General features: G+C 43.2%; 1 protein-coding gene across 1 annotated transcript in view; it reads right to left on the minus strand.

Annotated features, from left to right (window-relative positions):
* TANC2 (tetratricopeptide repeat, ankyrin repeat and coiled-coil containing 2) overlaps window positions 1-17,784 on the minus strand; it is a 931,529-nt gene that overhangs the window by 90,717 nt on the left and 823,028 nt on the right. The window contains exon 17 of the mRNA XM_030221414.1: window positions 5,497-5,605. Coding sequence (XP_030077274.1) covers window positions 5,497-5,605 — 109 coding nt within the window. The remainder of the gene's footprint in view (window positions 1-5,496; window positions 5,606-17,784) is intronic.

Raw genomic sequence — 17,784 nt, forward strand, 5'->3', positions numbered from 1 at the left:
AGCCTTTCTAGTCTTTTATCAATATTGTGGCTGGTACATAATTGTTTTTGGGGTGGTGGTAAAAAGACTAGATTAAAACAGCTTCTGTGAAGTGTTCTGCTTTAGGGCATTTAACCTCCTCCCTGCCTGAGCCCCACTCATCTGACTCAGCAGGTTAGTGCCACCCGCCACAAGGTGGTTCACATTCAGTCTCAGGAGTGATCCTGTGGAAACCCAAAAAAGTCCACAGAGTTGGAGGAGAGATGGCTCTTCAAGAACAAACCACATGACAAGCAGTGCAAACTCACAAGAAAATATTCCGTTGTGCGATTAAACACTCAACAAAAAGACTATTTGCTTGACTATCCATTCAAAACACCTAACCTACGATTGTAAAACCTAAAAGACTCCCAAAATAGGCACTTATCCCAAGACACAGTGCAGTGTCATGTCTAGAAATCGTATGAGTGTACTGATTACCAATCAACTGCTGATTCCTTCGACTGCTTGTCTTGTGGTTTGTTCTTTAAGAGTCACCTCACCTCCCACTCTGTGGACCTTTTTGCTGTGTACTTGTGGGTGTTTTTGCCTTGCCTATAGAAACCCAGCCATGTACCACCCACTCCCTCACTGGTAGTTATAAACCTATTTATTTATTGGGATTTATTAACTGCCTTTTTGAGAGATTCACCCAAGGCAGAGTACAGCAGGTACAGTTTAATGTAAAACTTACTATATTGCTAACAGAATAACAATAGTAAAAGTGACCAAATATAAACATAAATACAATAAATGAGGTAAACTTGAGAACAGCAAATTAAAACCTAATAACAGGACTACCACGAAACAGTATAAAAATATACACATTTAACAGCACTGAAATTCAAATAACAGAGATATAATGCAATGTCAGCATAATACTACTGAATCATCTAATAAACACTCATTAGAACATTCAAATAATATAGATATGATGCTAATATAGCCGAGGGGCTAAGTGCAGATATATAGATGGGGACAAGATGGGTGGTAAAGAGTCAGTCTGGATAAATAGATGGATGGTTAAACTCAAGGCAACTTCTTTGTACAGCTAAACAAGCTATAAGGAACATGTTTAAGTTACAGTGCGTATAGCAAGCTGGTCCAAGTGCGGAGTGGAATATAGTCAGCCACCCTATGTATTAAAGGCTTGGGAGAAAAGCCAGGCTTTCGCCTGCTTCCTAAAGTATAGGTAGTCTCGACTTAGACGTAGCCCCTCTAGGAGTAAATTCCAGAGCATGGGGGCTACTCTCGAGAAGGCTCACTGGTGGGTATCACACATTGTACAATTTCTTTTCATGAGGTTACAGATAGTGATACTCCTTGAGAGGACATTAGCGATCTCAAAGGCGTGTAAAGGGTTAACTTATTCTTTAAGTACTCTGGCTCAATTTGTTTGAGGAACTTGAAAATCAAAGAGAGTTTTAAATTTAGCCCTGTCCTGGTAGTCAGTTTGCAGGAAGGGTGGTCATGCTGCCTGCAGTCTTCTATCATTTGTGCTGCAGCATTCTGATACAAACTCTTTTTGCTTTGAACAGTGTACAAGGCATTACAGTAGTCTAGTTGTGATGTTATCATGGCATGGACCACTGCGATCAGACTAATTTTATCAATATATGGAGAGAGATTTTGCAGCTGCCACAGGCAAGAGAGACAATTTTTAAAGGTTGTTTGAATTTCTGGGATCAGAGTGAGTGATGAGTCCAGTAGTATCTCAAGATTCTTGACCTGTCATTTTAGGGGGATTTAATACTTCCAAAATGGTATTTTGAAGTCAGGTAAACAGAAATGACAACATTCTTTCCCAGCAAATACATTAAGTGAGGACTTGTACCCAGTGACGTACCTAGGTTGGCTGCCACCTGGGGCAGGTTGCTGCTACACCCCTCCCCGGCGCATCAACCCTCTCCCCCCTCTCTCAGCACATCACCCACCTTTCCCTCCTCAGAAGCGCATCAGCTCCTCCACCTGGGGGTGCAGTTTCATGGCTGTCGGCTCCGCCAGTCCCCTGCCCCGGAAAAGGAAGTAACATCGGAGGGGGGCATGGAACCGGCGGACCTGACAGTTGTGCGGACTGCTTCGTGCATCCCCTTGCTGCCTGCATCCGGGGTGGACTGCCTCCACCACCCCACCCTTGGTTCACTAGAGCTTGTACCTTCAATCTGTCATTTTAATGGCTCCTGTATACAGAATCTTCTGAGGATATTTTGAATATACAATAAAACAAAGTTACTCACCTGCAGCAGATGCTCTCCGAGGACAGCAGGACACAGATTACCATAGATGGGTGATGTCGACATTGGAGCCCCAGGACAGACACAGCCCAGCATTCATAACTTTCCCAAAGCCTTTGGCAGGCCCGACTGTGCATGTGCTGTCCCACCCACCCTACTTGCACAGGATCCTCAGTTGGATAAAAAAGCATAACAAATACAATTCCTAGGGGAGGTGGGAAAGATGTGGTAAACTATGCCCTGCTGTTCTTAGAGAGCACCTGCTACAGCTCAGTAACTTCGCTTTCTCTGAGGACAAACAAGACAGAAGATTACCACAGATAGGAATCCCTAGCAAGCCAGCTCACCAAAGGCAAGGCCAACCAGATCCAATAACTCTAAAGAGCCATAAATTCACTGTTGTAAAGGTGCAGTCTGGAATACAAATGAATAGGCCTAGGAGGGTGAAGCTGGGTTCTAAACTACAAACATTCTGGAGGACTGCTTGACTGAACCAGCTGTCAAGTCAGGTATTTTGCTCCGGACAGTAGTGAGATGTGAATGTGTGGACTGAAGACCATATTGTGGCTCTGCTTAGCTCCTCGATGGAGGCTGATCTCATGGGCTACCGACGCAGCCATAGTTCTGACATTGTGAGATGTGACATCACCATCTAGAGTCAGCTGAGACTGGGCATAAGTAAAGGAGATGCAGTCTGCTAGACAACTGAACAAGGTGTGTTTACCAACGACTGTCCCCATCTGGTTTGGGTCAAAAGAAACAAAAAGCTGGGTGGACTGTCTATGCACTTTATTCCGCTCCAGATAGAAGGCTAGCAATCCAAGGTTTGCAGTGTACTTTTGCCAGATGGGCATGAGGTTTTGGAGAAAATGTTGGCAGAACAATTAACTAGTTAACCTGGAAATCTGACACTACCTTAACAAGGAATTTAGGATGTGTACGGAGAACTACTCTGTTATAATGAAACCTTGTGCGAGTTGGATCAGCTACTAGGGCCTGAAGCTCACTGACTCTGCAAGCTGAAGTGACCGCAACCAAAAATAAGACCTTCCAGGTCAGGTACTTCAGATGACATGAATTAAATGGCTGAAAAGGTGCTTTCATCAGCTGGGTGAGGATGACGTTGAGGTCCCATGAAAGTTTGATGGGGGAGCTTTGTCAGAAGCAAACTTCACATAAAACGAACAATTAGAGGCTGTACAGAGATGGTCTTAAGGTAGGCTAAAGGGCCTCTCGCTCTACTTTTGAACCTCAGGAGCAGCCCCAACTCCAACTCAGAAAAATATTCATAATGGGATGTCTGAGTCTGTGCATGCCTCGGCACCCTAGATGGATGGCCAGGCTCTGGGCGAGAGCGCTCCTCGAGGGCAGGCATCGGTAAAGGCAGGGCCGGTGGTGGCACAGTGGCAGCCTGCAAAGAAGATGAAGCCAAATCGGCATTGTGGTCCCGGCTTTGGGGAGACTAATCTAATTTGTTGCTTATATTCTGCAAGTTCCCAAAATTGAGTTCAAAGCGGATCACAAGTAAAACAGGCAGATCCTGTGAGCTAACAAACACAGTCATGTAGATTAGGAGATTATAAAGTGTTGTTACAACATAACGAGACATTTACAAACATTCAAGCAAGAAAGTTCTTAAAGAGAAACGTTTTCAAAAGTGTAATTTTGAATTTTTCTCAGACCTAACGGAATACAATTCCAGATAACTGGGTCTTTGTACAAAAGACTTGCAGAAAAATAATCTTATATTTCAATCTACTCAGGGAGGGATAGTGGAAATGAAAATTATCACAAAGTCTTTTACTTTTAGAAGTACACTGAACTCAAACAGATAGCCTGGTGCTGACCCATAAAAAGTTTTAAATACTATTGTACAGATTTTAAACTGAACACACGCCTCTACCGGAAGCCAATGGAGAGCTGCCAACAAAGGAATAACTCTAGCACTTTTTTTGGGAGGAATAAAATCAAGTAAGCCACTGAGAAGTCTGAACAGTTTGAAGTTTCTTCAGAAGATTCCTTTGGCAGCCATATAAATACTATTACTGCAATCTAGAATAGACAAAAGTATGCTCTGAACAGTCAATCGAAATATATGTTTGTTCAGCATACTACAGAGGGAGTGTGGTCCTCATGGCACCAAAACGGCTCGGGTACTGACAATGTTGGTATCCTGAAGCTCCTGGCACTGATGTTTCTTTGCCTTCACTCAATGCCAATGGGATCCCTTGGCACAGATGGGAACGAGCACTATTGACGCCTGATGTAGAGGCCAGTGGAAATCTCCGTGATATTGGTGCATCTCTAGCTTGTGATGTAGTTCCCAATGCCGTCTGGGTTGACGCCTCTGACGCTAATGGACTGGACTGCAGCACATTGAAAAATTTCTTGTGCTGGGCCTTTCTATTCTTCTGTATTCTTTTCTGCATTTTAGAACTGAGTTTACACTGAGAGGGCAAATGATCAGGACTGAGGCAAGGAAGTTATCAGTTGTGAGCAAAATGAAACAATGCAATTTTGAAATAAAATTAAAAAGTAAACCTTTTTTTTTTTTTGGCACAACCGGGAGCTCGGGTCTAAGCAGGTCGAAAGCCATGAAAAAGAAAGGGAACTTAAAAGGGCCAGAAAACACACACACAAAAAAAAAACCGAGGAAAAAAAGGGTTTCTGAAAATTAAATATAAAAAGAAGGGTCCCATAACTCACAACAATGCAGGAAGAAGGCAAGAAAAAAACGTGGGTCAGAGATGTAAAGGAAACACATTTGAACAGCTCTGTGGAAAACAAAGAATTAAGGGTCCCCGTTTAAGTAGGGTGGGCAGGAAGGCATACATGCATACGCAGTTGGACCTGCCAAAGTCTTTGGGGAAAGTTCTGACCACTGGGCAGCATCTGTCCCAGGGTTCAGTCGGTAACGTTATCCATCTGTGGTAATCTTCTGTCCTTCTTGTCCTCAGAGAAAAGTCTTATTCAAAAAGAACCTCTTAAAAATACACCCACTGAAGGACATGTCACAAATTAGTTGAGAGGTTTTGACTGCACTTATAATTCTTTCAAGTTTTAACTCTCTCTAAATGTTAAGGCTGTGAAGGGTCTTTCTGTAGCTTTAAAACTTTGTGCCAACAGAGGTGTTAAAGGAAGTTGAAAAGCTTGTGATGATTACATACCCTACAGCAAAGGGCAAGGCAATGCTAATGGAACATCATCTTCTACGCTCAGGGAGAAGTCATTATTATTACCATACCTTAAATATGTGTGCTTTGAGGATATGATGTCCCAACTCTATGGTCTGTTGTCTGTTCAATTTTCCTTCTTGACGAGAAAACCAGAAGGCGAGCAATGTGTGGCCACTTCTGAAAATGAGAAGAAGGAGGTGAGAAAATCAAGCTATTCTGCTTCCTTTTAAGGCAGTTACCAGAAGCATTATAGTACTACAACCCTTGGAGAAAAATAAGACCTCAGGTAAAGCAAAGTTGCTTACCTGTAATAGGGGTTCTCCTTAGATGACAGGGAAATGCAGCAGTACTGTGAGGCGACATCATTGATGGTGTCTCAGGTGCTGGATTAGTTCTTTAGCTCAGAGAGGTCTAAAAAAGCCTAGCTGAGCATGCACTCTTGTCCCTCCTCTCAGTCCATAACAGAACAAAGTTTGTTGAAATTCCTTTTGTGAGAACGTGGGGGGGGGGGGGGGGGGGGGGGGAGAGTGAGTGTGGCTGAATTTCCTTGACATCTAAAGAGAAAGCGAAGATACATACCTGTAGCAGGTATTCTCCGAGGACAGCAGGCTGATTGTTCTCACATGTGGGACGGCGTCCACGGCGGCCCAGGAAACGGCAAATTTTTCTACAGCAAAATTTAAAAAGTTTTGCCAGAACCTTCTAGAGCACGAACTGTGCATGCACAGACGACTTCCAGCCCGTCGCGTGAGCATTCCCACTCAGTTTAATCAAAAAGCAAAAAATAAACAAACAACAACTCCAAAGGGGAAGTGGGCGGGTCTGTGAGAACAATCAGCCTGTAGTCCTCGGAGAATACCTGCTACAGGTATGTATCTTCGTTTTCTCCGAGGACAAGCAGGCTGCTTGTTCTCACATGTGGGGTATCCCTAGCAACCAGGCTCACTCAAAACAATGAACGTTGGTCAATTGGGCATAACATAGATTGACCTGAAACCATAAACAACTAACTGAGAGTGCAGCCTGGAACAGAACAAAAATGGGTCTAAGGGGGTGGCGTTGGATTCTAAACCCCGAACAGATTCTTTAGCACCAACTGCCCAAACCGACTGTTGCGTCGGGTATCCTGCTGGAGGCAGTAGTGCAATGTAAATGTGTGGACTGATGACCACGTTGCAGCCTTGCAAATCTGCTCAATGGAGGCTGACTTTAAGTGAGCCACTTACGCAGTCATGGCTCTAACATTGTGAGCCGTGACATGGCCCTCCAGAGTCAGCCCAACTTGGGCATAAGCGAAGGAAATGCAACCAGCTAGCCAACTGGAGATTGTGCGCTTTCTGATGGCGACTCCCCTCCTGTTGGGATCAAAAGAAATAAACAACTGGGCGGACTGTCTAAAGGGCTTTGTCTGCTCCACGTAAAAGGAAAATGCTCTCTTGCAGTCCAAGGTGTGCAAACTGCTTTCGCCAGGGCGGGTATGAGGACAGGGAAATAAATCGCATTAAGATGAACCCTTACTGAGTTGGTTTTGAGGCCAGACTCTGATAAGTGTAGAAGGTATTCAAGCAGGGTCCATGTAGGAAAAGAAAGAGTATCTAGGACCTTGCTGTCACACCAGATGGCAAATCTCCATTTGAAAGAATAACACTTCTTTGTGGAATCTTTTCTGGAAGCAAGCAAGACTTGGGAGACCCCTCTGAAAGACCCAAGGAGGCGAATTCTAAGCTCTCAACATCCAGGCTATGAGAGCCAGAGACTGGAGGTTGGGATGCATCAGCGACCCCTTGTTCTGAGTGATGAGGGCTGAAAAACAGTCCAATCTCCACGGTTCTTCGGAGGACAACTCCAGAAGAAGAGGGAATCAAATCCGACGCGGCCAGAAGGGTGCAATCAGGATCATGGTTTCGCAGTCTTGCTTGAGTTTCAGCAAAGTCTTCTCTACTAGAGGTATGGGAGGATACGCATACACAAGACCTGTCCCCCAATGTAGGAGAAAGGCATCTGATGCTAGTCTGTCGTGGGACTGAAGTCTGGAACACAACTGAGGGACCTTGTGATTGATCTGAGTGGCAAAAAGATCCACCGAGGGGGTGCCCCACGCTTGGGAGATCTTGCGGACTACGCCCATGTTCATTGACCACTCGTGAGGTTGCATTACCCTGCTCAACCTGTCGGCCAGACTGTTTACGCCTGCCAGATAAGTGGCTTGGAGAAACATGCCGTGATGGCAAGCACAAAGCCACATCTGGACGGCTTCCTGACACAGAGGGCGAGATCCGGTGCCCCCCTGCTTGTTGGTATAAAACATGGCGACCTGATTGTCCGTTTGAATTAAGATCACTTTGTTGGACAGCCGATCTCTGAAAGCCTTTAGAGCATTCCAGATTGCTCTTAATTCGAGAAGGTTGATCTGCAGCCCTCTTTCCTGAAAGGACCAGGCTCCCTGAGTGTGGAGCCCATCTACATAAGCTCCCCACCCTAGGAGAGATGCATCCGTTGTCAGCACTTTTCGTGGCTGAGGAACTTGGAATGGTCATCCCATGGTCAAATTGGATCGAATCGTCCTCCAGTGAATTCCGAAAGCCGGTGGACAGTTGGATTACATTCTCTAGATCCCCTGCAGCATGAAATCACTGGGAAGCTAGGGTCCATTGAGCTGATCTCATATGTAGACGTGCCATGGGCGCGACATGAACTGTGGAGGCCATGTGCCCCAGAAGTCTCAACATCTGCCAAGCCATGACCTGGTGAGACGCTTGAACCATGGACACCAGGGACAGAAGGTTGTCCGCCCTTGTCTCGGGAAGATAAGCTCGAGCTGTCTGAGTGTTCAACAGGGCTCCAATGAATTCCAATGCTTGGACTGGGGTAAGATGGGACTTGGGATAATTTATGATGAACCCCAGTAGCTCTAGCACCCGAATAGTCATTCGCACGGACTCCAGAGCACCCTCCTTCGAGATGCTCTTCACCATTGTTGAGATAAGGAAACACATGCACTCCCAGTCTGCATAGTGACGCTGTGACTACAGATAGGCATTTGGTAAACACTCTGGGCGCAGACGCCAGGTCAAAAGGCAGTACAAGGTGCTGAAAGTGCTGTGTTCCCAGCCAAAATCGAAGATACTTCCTGTGAGCTGAAAGTATCGAGATGTGTGTGTAAGCATCCTTTAAGTCCAGAGAGCATAGCCAATCGTTTTCCTGAATCATGGGAAGAAGGGCGCCTAGGGAAACCATCCTGAACTTTTCGCGGACAAGAAATTTGTTCAGGGCCCTTAGGTCTAGGATGGGACGTATCCCCCCTGTTTTCTTTTGCACAAGGAAGTACCTGGAATAGAATCCCAGCCCTTCTTCCCCTGGTGGAACGGGTTCGACTGCTTGGGCCTTCAGAAGGGCAGAGAGTTCCTCTGCAAGTACCTGTTTGTGCTGGGAACTGTAAGAATGAGCTCCCGGTGGACAATTTGGAGGTCTGGATTCCAGATTGAGGGTGTATTCAGACTATTTGAAGAACCCACCGGTCGGAGGTTATGAGAGGCTACCTTTGGTGAAAAAATATCAACCTCCCTCCAACCGGCAAGTCGTCTGGTACGGACACTTTTACTGAGGCTATGCTGAACTGCAGTCAGTCAAAAGCCCATCCCATGCTTTTGCTGGGGAGCCGCAGAGGCCTTAGCTGCATGCTGTTGATGAGAACGAATGCGCTGGGACTGAGCCTGGACAGGCTGCCGAGAAGCAGGAGTGTACCTATGCCTAGCATAGGAATAGGGAGCACTCCTCTTCTCTCCAAAAAACCTCCAAGATGAGAAGGTAGTAGCAGAAGATGCCTAGTGGGAGAGAGAATCCATAGCAACATTGTGCTTCTTGAGCTGGTCAACTAGATCCTCTAACTTTCTCACCAAAAAGGTTATCCTCCTGGCAAGGAACATCTGCCATCCACTGCTGGACCGAATGATCCAGGTCAGAGATACGCAGTCATGAGAGTCTGCGCATCACTATACCTTGGGCAGTGATCCTGGATGCTACATCAAAAGTGTCGAACGTATCCCTAGCCAGGAATTTTCAACACGCCTTCTGCTGCCTGACCACCTGGCGAAAAGGCTCAGCCTGCTCCGGAGGGAGTGCATCAACCAAGCTAGACAGTTGCCTCACCGAGTTCCGCAAGTGGATGCTCGTGAAGAGCTGGTATGTTTGGATCTTGACAGCAAGTATAGTGGCCTGATACACCTTCCTCCCAAAAGAGTCCAAGGTTCTAAATTCTCTGCCTGGGGGCGCTGAGGCATAGTCCCTAGTACACTTGGCTCTTTTGAGAGCGGAGTCCATCACCATGGAATTGTGAGGTAGTTGAGACTTCATCAATCCAGGCTCCCCGTGGATCCGATATTGGGATTCAGTCTTTTTCGGGATCAAGGGATTAGACAGAGGGAACGACCAGTTTCGCATAAGGACTTCCTTCAGTACATTATGCAAAGGAGCCGTTGCAGCCTCTCTAGGTGGAGAAGGATAATCCAGGACCTTGAGCATCTCAGCCCTGGGCTCATCTTGCATAGTGGTTTATATAGTAAATAGAGTGCTCCAAATAAATACTTTTGATACAAAAATTTAGAAAGAATTAAAGTCTGTAAATTGGAATGATAAGTTCCTTAGGAATTAGCCTCTCTGTGGACATTACATCAGCTGTCACTCCAAATGTGGTGCAAAGTCAGCCATTGTAAAAGCACTGTGGCTTTTAGTTTGAGGTTTCATTAGCTGAGGTCCATGTGTGTAGAGGTTATTTTGCTTGAAGATAAAATATGATCTTTCATTATTCTGGCTTTGATATGATTTGGGTGATTCTAAAGAATTTCCAGGCTCAGATGTTGGGTATGATGAAAATGAAGCATTTTAATCAAACTTGAGGCGTGCAGAAACTAGATTCTATGAATAAATAACCTGCAGAGATTATTTTCAAGCACATGTACTGGTCAGTGTTAGTAAGGAAATGATAATACAATGAAATTAAGTTTATATATTAGAAAATAATTTAAGAAATGTATTGGTCTTGATTGCAGTTTTTCAGAGAATATAGTCCTCTCATTCAGAAACATAAATGTGCTTTAAAAACAAAAAAACAAAAAAACAAAAATTTATTCTGGATTGTGCAGACCGGTGTCTGGACTCCTTTACCCTACTTTAGTAAGAATCTATATCATGCTTATCCTTTAACTAAATACAAAACAGGAAACATCTCAATGCTACTTTCTCTTGTTACTTGAGCACAGTTTGAATAGGCATAAAAAGCTGGTAACCATGAATTTTTTTTTTTACATGTTCTCACAAAGGTCCTCTTTCATTGACTTGGGAACGTTAAATGTGCCAGACTTATTGAAAATTCCTTGTTAAGATGGCTCTCCCAGTTGATGGCTTGTGCTTGCAGTTCCTGGGACTGGAGGAAAATAATCTCCTGTGGGTTTGGCAGAGAGCTGCCAACTGCAAGCTTTGACAATCTCCAGTGGGCCTCATTGGTTCACATTCATATAACCAAATTTTAATTTTCAGTTTTGGCTGAAAGTGGTTACACAGTTTCGGTTTTGGCTGAAACTGAAAAACCCAGTTTAGGTCGGCCTCTAAATCCACTGAATTGCAAATGCATCTGATGCTATCCTGTTGGGACTTGGGCAAATGGAGCAGAAGAGAACACACTGAGCATTGTCTTGTGATGCAAAGAGATCTATTACAGAGTTCTCTAAGAACTGTAAAGTACTTGAACTATCTTGGAATCTAAAGTCTACTCATGGAGGTTTAATTTGCAACTGAGTGAGTCTGCTATCTGGTTTAGTAGACCTGGAAGGTATGTAATTTGATGTTTAATGATATTGCTAAGTTCCAAATTTTTGAAGTTTCTCAGTATTTATTTATTTACATTATTTGCATTCCACTTATCTGAGCATTCTTGGTGGGTAACAATTGAAAACATACATAATCCATCTGTACAAATAAAAATATACAATAAAACAAATTATTACAAAACAGTATCACAATTAATTTCAATGCGGTCAGGAAACACAGGCAGCTCCTTGTGACTCTGGGCAAGTCACTTAACCCTCCATTGCCCCATGTAAGCCGCATTGAGCCTGCCAAGAGTGGGAAAGCGCGGGGTACAAATGTAACAACAAACACAAACCTGATCTTCCTTGCTTGTTTATGTATTACATGGCCACTTGATCATTTGTACTGATGAGAAAAACTTGGGAGCAAAGCTAATGAGAAAATGTTTGAAGAACGCTGCAAACAGCTTTAAGTTCTAATAGGTTTATGTGGAAGGAACACTCCAGTAACCTTGCATTTGCCATTGTAGAAAGTGGGCCCTTCCACCTATTTTGAAGTATCCATGGTCAAAACAAGCTGGGCTAGAGGAGGCTAGAAAGGCCATCCCAAAACTAGGCTGGTTTGATGTAGCCACCAGTGTAGGGAAAGATTGATGGATCTGTTGAGAGAATGGAGAGGCTGATTCCATTGTAATTTCAGATGCCATTGCAAGTGATAGATGTGCATTCTGCCTAACGGTATTATATGTACTGTTGCCGCCATGTGTCCCAGGAGTTGTGCAAGCCGAGGTTGCGTGCCTGTGCATTACTGTGTAGTGATATGTTGCAAGGTCTGTAATCTTTCTTCTGGGAAAAAGGCCTTTGCTTCCACTGCATCCAGATGGGCCCCTATAAACTGTAAATTTGAGTTGGGCTTAGTGTGAACATTTCTACATTGATAACGAAGCCCAGATCTTGAAGCATGTCTACGATGAGGCTTGCAGAACACTGCACAGCAAAGTGGGAAGGTGCAGAGAACTATTCCTTCTAAGCTGAGCAGGAATCCTTCAACTGCATTGCTGTCAGTGGGGGATGGTGCTTCAATATTGTGTTTTCAATTGCTAGAGACAGACAGGTTCTCTGGAATCCTGTAGAGCTTACCTGTCCGTTGTTATTGAAAATGTGAAAGTAAAACAACACCCCCTACTGGCAGGACTGTAGGGGAGGACCCCTGCTCAGCTTAGAGGGAACAGTGGTGAAGATTAGCCAGTTACCTAGATATAGAAAAACATAACAGTCTTGCTTTCTGAGAGCTGCAACTACAATGGCTAAACATTTTATAAAAACTCAAGGGGCCAAGGACAGGCCAAATGGAAGAACACTGTACCAGAAATGTTGATGAAGGAAAATGAATCAAGAACTGCCAATGGCTAGCATGAATTGGAATGTGGATTAGGCAGCTTTGAGGACTTGGGCAGAAAGCCAATTGTTCTGATTCAACACTGGAAGTATAGTGGTAAGGGAGCTCATTTTGAACTTCTTCTTTAGAAGTGATTGAGATCACACAAGGTCTAGGATGGGGCAAAGACCTCCTGAGCTTTTGGGCATGAGGAAGAATCTTGAATAAAATCCTTTATTTGGAAATTGTGGTGGGCCTTTCTCGATGTCATCTGCCCATAACAGATTTAATATTTCCTCCTGCAATACAGCAAGATGGTGGGTTGATGGGGTTGGGTCTCATGTGGGAATCTGAGATGGAGGATTGATGACAAAATTTTGTCAGTAACCCTGGAAAATAATTTGTAGAATCCAATGATCCATTGTGATGGCTTGCCACTGGTTGAAAAAAAATGTTGGAGCCTACCACCCATGGGGAAAGCATAAAAAAGCAGTGGAAGGTTTCACTGACTGGGCTGCTGGTAGTGCTTGCAGTTTCCACTCTCCTGGGCACCGTCTCTAAGGATATGTTTGTTGAGATTGCTTTTGAAGCTGTTGTCTTGAATATGACTGGTACCTTCTTCTGAGATAGAATTGTTGGAAAAACTGGTAATGAAAGGGTTTTCTGTACTGATATTGTTGATTCTTCTCGATTTTCACTCCATTATCCTGAGGCTGAGTGGAGAGTTCACTAATTTAGAAGAATTTTTATTATTTATTGCATTTGTATCCCACATTATCCCACTTCTTTGCAGGCTCATTGTGGCTTACAATATATAGTGGAAAGTGGAAATGAGAGGAGAGTTAATATTAGTGTAACAGAAGTATATTGGGTAATGGAAAGTATGATGAAGATATGATATGGGGCATGTTAACAATACTTACTAGATATATGTGGGTTTTTCATATGTTTTAGTCATTATGGTATGTCTTGTCGAAAAGATGTGTCTTCAGCAGTTTTCAAAAGTTGGTCAGTTCATAGGTCGCCGGGGGTCGCGTAACTAAAGAATGAACTTTAACTTGAGTAACACAGTAAATGATGGCAGATAAAGACCTGAATGGTCCATCCACTCTGCCCAAAGGCCACACTCATTATCAATTCATGATTAAAACAACAACGAATGTGATATAAAATACTTGATCATGGTCTTTCTTTGACATTTCTGAGACACAGATCGCAGAAGTCTGCCAGGCACTGTCCTTAGGTTTCAACTACTGGCATTGCTGTCAAAGCTCACTCCAGCCTATCAGAATCTGTCTTGTTATTTGCAGGACACAGACCATAAAAGTCTGTCTGGCACTGATCTCACATTCCAGCTACTGAAGTTGCTGTTGAAGCCCTCTCCAGCCCATCCTAAACCAGATTGCCATATAAGAAAAACAGACCGTAGAAGTCTGCCTTAGTTCTTCACAGATGGAGTCACCATCTAAGTGCTACTCGACACACTCACACACATGCAGCTATTTAAGTTTTTTTTTTAATATACCATCCATTTTCTAATTAGAGATCCATCATGTTTATCACATGCCTTTCTGAATTCCGTCATCATTTTTGTCTCTACCACCTCCCTTGGGAGGGCATTCCAGGCACTGACCACCCTCTCCATGAAAAAGAATTTCCTGATATTACTCCTAAGTCTACCACTTCGAAACCTCAATTCATATCCTCTAGTTTTACTGTTTCTCCTTCTCTGGAAAAGATTTGATTCTATATTAATACATTTCAAGTATTTAAACATCTGTATCATTTCTCCCCTGTTATACATATTCAGATTTTCTAGTCTCTTCTCATGTGTATTTTGGCGCAAATCCCATACCATTTTTGTTGCCTTCCTCTGGACTGCTTCAAGTCTTTTTACATTCTTAGCAAAATATGACCTTCTAAAACTGAACATAGTGCTACAGGTGGGGCCTCGCCAATGACTTGTACAGGGGCATCAACATCTCCTTTTCTTCTGCTGGTTATGCCTCTCTCTCTATGCAGCCTAGCATCCTTTTGGCTATGACCACCACCGTGCCATATTCTTTTGTTGCCTTCGGATTCGCGACACTATTGTCCCAAGGTCCCTCTCCCTGTCTGTGCATAACAGCCTCTCACCTTCTAAGACATACAGCTCCCTTGGATTTCTACTCCCCAAATGCATCACTCTGTACTTCTTTGCATTAAATTTTAACTGCCAAACATTAGACCATTCTTCTAACTTTTGCAGATCCTTTTTCTACTACTGTACTACATACAGGCTTATATTCCACTTACTTCAGACACATTTCTTAGCGGATAACACCAAGATAGCCTCTTCAATTGAGGGAAGATATCATAGTACATAATTTTAACGATTAAATTACATTACTCAACCAAAATTATGGCTGGGAGCACAAATATGTTTCTACTACTTTGAGAAAAAGATAGTAAGATGGTAACATTCTGATCTGAAACAGAATATTATTCCAAATTCTTAAACCATAGGATGGAAGCAATGATTCTAAGTGTGTTTTATACTTAATACCCTTCACTGCCAGAATGTTAAGTTTCAACTTCTGGATATTCCTTGATATTAGCCAATTATTTGGCAAAGGTAACAGGTCCTAAACCTGGCTCTCAAAAATTAAACCATAAAAGGATTTATAAATTAAACAAGCAATTTTGAACTTGATTCTCTTATCTACCAAGAGTCAGTGCAAGGCGGCCAATAATGGAGAGGCGCTCAAACTGGCCCAAAGAGAATATCAACCTTGCAGCATGTTTTCCACTCCTCCCGGGTTTCTAATGTGTTACAAATCTTGGTATCATAAGTAAAAAGGCAAACCTTACCTTTTAACCCTTCGGCAATGTCACCCACAAATATATTAAAAAGAATCCGCTCGTGCACTGATCCTTGAGGCACTCCACTACTCATCTTTCCTTCCTCTGAGTGAATTCCATTAACCACCACCCTTTGGCATCTGTCTGTCAACCAGTTTCTAATCCAGTTCACCACTTTGGGTCCTAACTTCAGCCTGTCAAGTTTAGTTAAGAGCCTCCTATGAGGAACTGTGTCAAAGGCTTTGCTGAAATCCAAGTAGATTACATCTATGGCATGTCCTCGATACAATTCTCTTGTTGCCCAGTCAAAGAATTCAATCAAATTTGGCATGATTTGACTTTGATAAAATCATATTGCCTTGGATCCTGTAACCATTAGGTTCCAGAAAATTCACTATCCTTTCATTCTGCAATGCTTCCACTACTTTTCCAATAACTGAAGTGAGGCTTACCAGCCTGTAATCTCTCCCTTCTTCTCTATCATCACTTTTGTGAAGAGGGATCACATCCGCTGTTCTCTAATCCATGGAACCTCTTCCATCTCCAAGGATTTATTAAATAAATCTTTAAGAGGACCCATCAGAACCTCTCTGAGCTCTCTCAATATCCTGGGATGGATCTCATCTGGTCCCATACCTTTGTCCACCTTCAACTTTTCAAGTGGTTTATAAACATTTTCTTTCTATGAATGGTGTGATATCCACTCCATTCTCATATGTACCTTTAACAGTCGATCCAGTGGCATGCCTAGCTTGGTTGCTACCCCTCCTCCAGGTGCAGTGCCCCACAACCCTGCCCTCTCTCCATCCGAGCACTAAAGAGGTCCACACTAAGCATAAGTACATAAGTACATAAGTACATAAGTAGTGCCATACTGGGAAAGACCAAAGGTCCATCTAGCCCAGCATCCTGTCACCGACAGTGGCCAATCCAGGTCAAGGGCACCTGGCACGCTCCCCAAACGTAAAAACATTCCAGACAAGTTATACCTAAAAATGCGGAATTGCGGTCACGAGGTTGTCGGCTCTGTCGGTTCCATGCTCTGGAACAGAAAGTTGACTTCAGAGGGGGCAGAGGACTGAAAGAGCTAATAGTTGCTTGACTGCTCGGTGCACCCCCTTACTGCCTGCAATCGGGGTGGACCACATCCATCACGCCACCCCTTAGTAACCTACTGAGCCGATCGTGGTTTTTCTTCAGGATTTTCTTTGATAAACACAGTATTTGTTTAGAATGTTCATATTTTTCCTCATTACTCTCCACAGTATCTTTCAGTCTCACAATTCTATTTTTAGCCTTCCTCCTTTCACTAATATACCCGAAAAAATTCTTGTCTTCCTTCCATACATTTCTAGCCATTTGTTCTTCTGCTTGAGCTTCTGCCAGATGTATCTCTCTATTGGCTTCTTTCAGTTTCATCCGGTATTCCTTCCTAAATAGATTATAACTTGGTTTGCTTGCATTCCATTCATGGGAGTCTCCATGATAGCAATATCTAAATCTGCTGCAACAATATCTAAATATTGCGTCTTCAAGTTTTTCTCAAAAAAGGTTATCACCCAAATATGGTGCATCAAATAGTTTATTGTGAAGGTCGTCTCTGAGACCTGAAGCTCTTAGTCAAACTGTACAGTGTTCTGAAATAGCTGCTGCTGTTCTTGGCACTGTGTCATAGACATCATAGGTGATTAGGTAATAAGTGGATTCTTGAAGATTTAGATAGAAATTGACGATCTGATCTTGAGGTGAAAATGAGGAAGCACAGAATCCTCCATTGGCAGCAGTTTGGCATGCTGATAATGCAATAATCTGCAACAGATGTGCTATAAAGCTTAAGGGCTAACGTGAAGTTTTGATATACCGTATATACTCATCTATAAGTCGGGAAATTTTGACCTCAAGATCTCATCAATAAATCAGAGTCATCTTATCTTGGGCAAGTCACTTAACTCTCCATTGCCTCAGGACACAAACTTAGATTGTGAGCCCTCCAGGGACAGAGAAAAATACCCCGTCTACCTGAATGTAACTTGCCTTGAGCTACTACTGAGCTACTACTGAAAAAGATGTAAGCAAAATCCAAATAAATAAATAAATAAATAAAATCTATGGGTCATTCTCATCAGTGTCATAGCACTCTTGCTATTGCTAGCTTTATGGAAATACATTAGACAGGCTGTGCTGAAGTTGTTTGAGAGGATACAGCCAGTTGCCATATATATCCCTGGTGTAGGAAGAACTCTTAATTCAAGGTGAGCTTGTATAGTGTTCAAATTAAAGACAAAAGGTTTGGAGATGTGCAAGTGAGACTGGGGAGTAATAAAAATAAATAG

Source organism: Microcaecilia unicolor, chromosome 12 (assembly GCF_901765095.1).
Source record: "Microcaecilia unicolor chromosome 12, aMicUni1.1, whole genome shotgun sequence".
NCBI classification, from domain to species: domain Eukaryota; kingdom Metazoa; phylum Chordata; class Amphibia; order Gymnophiona; family Siphonopidae; genus Microcaecilia; species Microcaecilia unicolor.